This window comes from Trichoplax adhaerens, genomic scaffold (genome assembly GCF_000150275.1).
Source record: "Trichoplax adhaerens TRIADscaffold_500 genomic scaffold, whole genome shotgun sequence".
NCBI lineage: Eukaryota > Metazoa > Placozoa > Uniplacotomia > Trichoplacea > Trichoplacidae > Trichoplax > Trichoplax adhaerens.
In genome coordinates, this window is record NW_002061270.1 from 1,610 (window position 1) to 6,910 (window position 5,301).

General features: G+C 30.4%; 1 protein-coding gene across 1 annotated transcript; it reads left to right on the top strand.

Moving 5' to 3' along the window:
• Window position 1: 1 nt before the first annotated feature.
• TRIADDRAFT_34596 (uncharacterized protein) lies at window positions 2-5,040 on the top strand (the record flags this gene model as incomplete). Its single annotated transcript, XM_002118670.1, has 11 exons — window positions 2-37; window positions 1,997-2,062; window positions 2,253-2,330; window positions 2,844-2,896; window positions 2,979-3,084; window positions 3,183-3,293; window positions 3,415-3,481; window positions 4,015-4,138; window positions 4,253-4,331; window positions 4,596-4,694; window positions 4,861-5,040. Coding segments are annotated over 11 exons (999 nt in total), but the record flags the coding sequence as incomplete, so codon positions are not given.
• Window positions 5,041-5,301: the final 261 nt, after the last annotated feature.

The following is a 5,301-nucleotide window of genomic DNA, read 5'->3' on the forward strand; positions in this document are numbered from 1 at the left end:
AAAATTTCATAATGGTGACTCTTATATATGCTTAAGTGTAAGTAATCTATACATTGAGAGCAAAATTCGATTTAATATCGTCTCATTTCGTTATAGAAGATCTGAAAAGGAAATGAGTCTCTCTTTCATAAATTACCCTTATTTGCTAATTCAACAATACATGATTCGACAAAAATACTATACCTCCAGCTATCAAACAGTATACTGTCGCATATAATGTTCACATGCTAGCTCTTTATGAATAATTATTCTAATATTTTACAACAAGAATCGTAATGCACTACATTTTTTCGACTAAAACTGATTCTTAGATGATAATTGCGGCTAATGAGATGGATCATGGCAAAAATATTGTCCTATTGCATTATTAAAGTTTAAGTTAATCTACGGACTAAAACTGGAATCAATATTGTTGTGTCACACACCACTAGTGACAAAGTAGTCTACACACGCCAATCCTTGCGGAGAACGCCACTTACTAACTTAAGGAGGCGAGATTAGCTATATCACCAAATAATTCAGTTCCAACGACCGAATACTATGGTACAATTATAGCGTCACAGATGATGTAGACGAGATAGTCAGAGATTTACTATCATTTATTACTGAAGGAATCTTGGCACCCAAGATTATAGTCTTTACAATTAAATATCAATTTAAAAACTAGTTGACTATCTAACCGACTAACCAACTAAAAAGGAATCTTCAGGCACCAGCCTTTTATAGTCTCGTCAGAAACTCCCGGTGCACATAATATAAAAGTATCCTTTTAAAGTTATAGGAATTATTATGAATATTGTCATTAAAGACTTCAAATAATTAGGACGAGCTTACGCATCGTAACATGTTGCAAAATGGATAAAGGCAGAGATTGTTCACTTCTACTTCAGTAACCAAACTAGTGTTGCGACATACTGAATAGCGAGTGAAATAAATTAACAAGATTGTATCTCATATATATCTATGTTAAACTTGTCTTATAGAGACTATAAATGTACAATTTACTCGTATAGCTATTTTGAATATCACTTGCGTACGGGCTAGCCTTATTAAAGGTGTATACGAACTTCATAATTGTGTAGATAGAGAGGAATTAGATAAAATTGCAGTGAAATACTTTTTCAACAGAGGCTTATTACCTAGTTTGGAGCGGTCCTATCAGCGTTTAGCTAACTAAGATAGTATAAGTAGGTCATTGTAACTAGAAACGCTTAGTAGCAGCCAACTTAGATTAGCTATACTTCCAATAGAGAAAGTTATCTATGCCGCAATTGTGATATGGCACATACCATGAGCATTAATTCTACCAGATGGAGCTAAATTAAGGAGGGTAACTGCATAGAACTAGTTTTATATGGAAGGCCCCTCTATCTTTGATCAAGACACTATTCTGTGCACTTAGCTGTATATAATGCGGATAGTGGTGGACCGATACGAAGATTAGAGAAGATATTTTGTGCACCATTCTTGTATATCAACTTTTTGCGCTATTATAACATTTCTTAAATCTGGTAGTACTTGTGATTTATTAGAGATTATTATTACTGCACCAGGATATATTTACGAGTAAAATTTATAGACTAATATATTTTTAATCGAGTAAGAAAACAACAGGACAGAGAAACCTTTCATACTTACACATTAATATCTTTATTGAAATTATAGAGTAACAAAGAAGTAGTAAGTGTTACCTAAACACATATTTTCTAGTATTAATGCAAATTCCAGCTATATTTCATTATCTATCATTTCATAGATCGCGCTAAATGTCACAATCTTTATCGCTATCCTATGATTGAATAAAATGATGCTATTATTTGCTACCGTGTGTCAGAAAAGATATACTTCTCTGAAAAAATTATAATTCATGAATCTACAACCTGACTACTAAATATTATCGAATTCATTTCGATTACGATTGATACGTTAGTAGGTAAGCAATCAGATGTATGTATTACTTAATTTCTGCCTTTTAAAATCTAATATACATATTTAGACCAAGAAACAGAATAATAAGTTATCTTGGGATATTCATTTCTGGCTTGGTGAGACGACATCACAGGTAAACAAAAATAGACGCACTATTTCTTGACGATCTAATTTATGCGATTAATTAATTATTTATTCAGGTTGTGCTGCCAGATAGATTACTAGTACATTTATGATGTACTGCATTTTTTTCAAGTTTAATTTTTCTAATCTAAATTAAACATAAGTACATATATTAATTATATCACTAACATCGGAATCAGGATGAAGCTGGAGTTGCTGCTTATAAAACTGTTGAATTGGATGAGCTTCTTGGAGGTAGTCCTGTGCAATACCGAGAGGTAGCGTACCGTACTTTGTATCACATATACTTTCAGGATTAGTTAATAAATCAAGTTGTAGATAAAGATTGGTAATACCGACAGCTTTAATTGATAGGCTTTTGCCTAAAATTTAAGTATTGTCCTAAATTATCATGAAAATACCTAATTTATTGTTCAATTTGGCTTGTACATAAAATTCTTTTTTGTCATAGCTTAATTAATTTAACTCATAATTTATGGAAATTTCTACTGTAATGCATTAGCTCCTAGAAAATGTTAAACTTTAGCTTTTTATAAGTTTTTCTTTAGAGTTAAGGTTATAGCTATCGCTCAATCATTATCGGAGAGTTTGTAAACCTAGATAGTCATAATTCCGATATAAATTTAGTTGCTTATCAGTAACAAACAATATATTATGCATATTAAGAATGAAATTAAATTAAAAATTAATAGATCTATAATTTCTTTAATTATATTAACTACGATTTCAGCAGTTCTAGAATTGTCTTTTCCATTGACCTCTTGCTATAGATCCAGAATCATGAATCTAGAAAATTCTTGTCTTATTTTAAACAAGGAGTGCGGTAAAACATTAATTACATATCCTTATTTTTATTATTAATCAAATTTATCATACTTAAATTTAAATCTTCACATTCTAACCAGCTACATCGAAGGCGGTGTTGAGTCTGGTTTCAAAAAAGTGCAACGCGGTGTATATGAAAAAAAATTATTTCATATTAAAGGCAAACGCCTAGTCCGAATTTATTCAGTTAGTATAGAACTAATACAAGTTGAGATAAACATTAATAATAAATATCATATACTAAATATACTAAATTGATGCATTATTTTAATCATCTTTCTAAGGTGGAAGTTAATGTAACATCATTAAATGATGGCGATTGTTTCATATTGGATGACGGCAAGAAAATTTATTGTTGGTGCGGTAAAGATAGTCGCAGGACGGAGCGGATAAAAGTAGTCCTTAAATTATAAATAAAAGAATAATTTACTTTTTTAATCCTAAATAATATTAACTAACTCACTCATTTATAGCGATCAAATACCTCTAAATTAGCATCAAAATTACAATTACTAGGCAATGGAGGTAGCTAGGAGCATTCGTGATGATGAACGCGGGGGTAAAGCTAAAATTTACATTATAGGTAGGTAAGATAGCATCGAGGAAGATAAATTTTGTTTTCGACACCGATTTTATTCGGCTATCGATTTTAGTGTATCTACGATTATAATAAATAAATACGGCATGCAAATAATCTATAATAATCATTGTAGATGGCCTTTTTTTAAGCAATAAACAACACATTCTATTCATGAATATACCTCANTTATAGACTAGAATATTTTAAGTATTCCTTGACAAAAACAGAAAATTAAATCAGCTAGTCCTATACATTACTAGATTTTGTCTTTTTCAGCTGTATGAGCTACTAATGAGTACTATTCTACCCAGCAGAATGTTAAATTGATTTTGATTACTAGTAAATGTCTCAAGTTTTATAATTGTAACACTTTTACGATGAATTTCCTTTCGAGCTATGATTTCATGAAATTAAATAATATCGTAAAGGACGATATCATAGACATTTAACTACGCGTATGTTACATTTCATAACTATTTATCATGTCGCAAAAATACAAAACTATACAAATATTATAAATTTAATTTGATAAAAAGATGACGGAGTAGATCCTGACAGCAAATTTTTTGAAGCCTTGGGTGGATTTAACCGTGACCAAGTATTATCTGCTGAAGCCGTTGACGATGATGTTTCTTCAAAAAAAGATATTCATTTATACAGGTATGTAATAATTCATCTTGATTTGAGGTGGTAAAGTGAAATCTTTCTATAAAATGTAAGATTAGGTTTTAATAGCTATCGAAATGTACTTTAATTTCGACGTTAAAACTTTAGAATTTCGGACGCTAGTGGGGACTTAGAAATGACGCAGGTCGATGAAAGACCATTAAAATATGAACATTTAGACCATAATGTAAGAATGTTGTTTAGTAAAACACTACAAACTACGTTGAAATCAGTTTTCATATCTACAAATATTATACACTACTATACATCAAATACTTGGTATAAATTAACGGTAGATGAAAGATTAAATTGTATATCGTCATTTAAAAAATTTGTTACCATGCTTTAATATAATTAATGATAATGAATAGCACTTAGTAAGGTATAGGCATCAGATTTAGATTTTCTGTTTTGAATACTAAGAATAATGCATTACGGCCAATTTTGACAGGATTCTTTCATCTTGGATATCAGAGGCAACGAAATTTTTGTTTGGGTCGGTTCAAAATGCACCACAGCGGAGAAAACAAATGCAATGAGTCAAGCTGCAGTATGCTATTCAAATTAATTTAGCGTTTATTAGTACAACTAATTACATTATTCTATTACAGTTTCGATATTTTAAAAGTATATAGCATGTATCTCTTGAGATGTAAAAAGTCCCTAAATTTATAAAATCGATAACTTATTTCTAATATTAGTATTTGATTATTTAGACATTTATTGAAAAATTCAATTATCCTAAGTGGACTTGTGTTACTCGAGTAATAGATGGTGGAGAGAATTCTATTTTTAAGCAATTCTTCGTATCATGGCCGAATCGAAATATTCTCGTTGCAGCTCCTAAATATAGTTCTAGTAATATCGGTAAAGTAGAAATACACATTGAAATTTAGAATTTGATGTTGACGAAAGGACTTTAATTTAATGTTAACTGATAACGTGACTTCTTGGATACAAGTAAACTACTCATCTAATCGACATCCTTACTTATAGCTCAAGTATCACAAAATGAAATTGATGTGAAAGCACTGCACCATCAACTAAGTCTAAAGAGAGAAGTCTTGCCTGATAATGGGGATGGCTCTGTTACAGTAAAAAATCAATAAGAGAATAATCTTACTGTGATATCTTTAAATACTATGTATATCGAAATA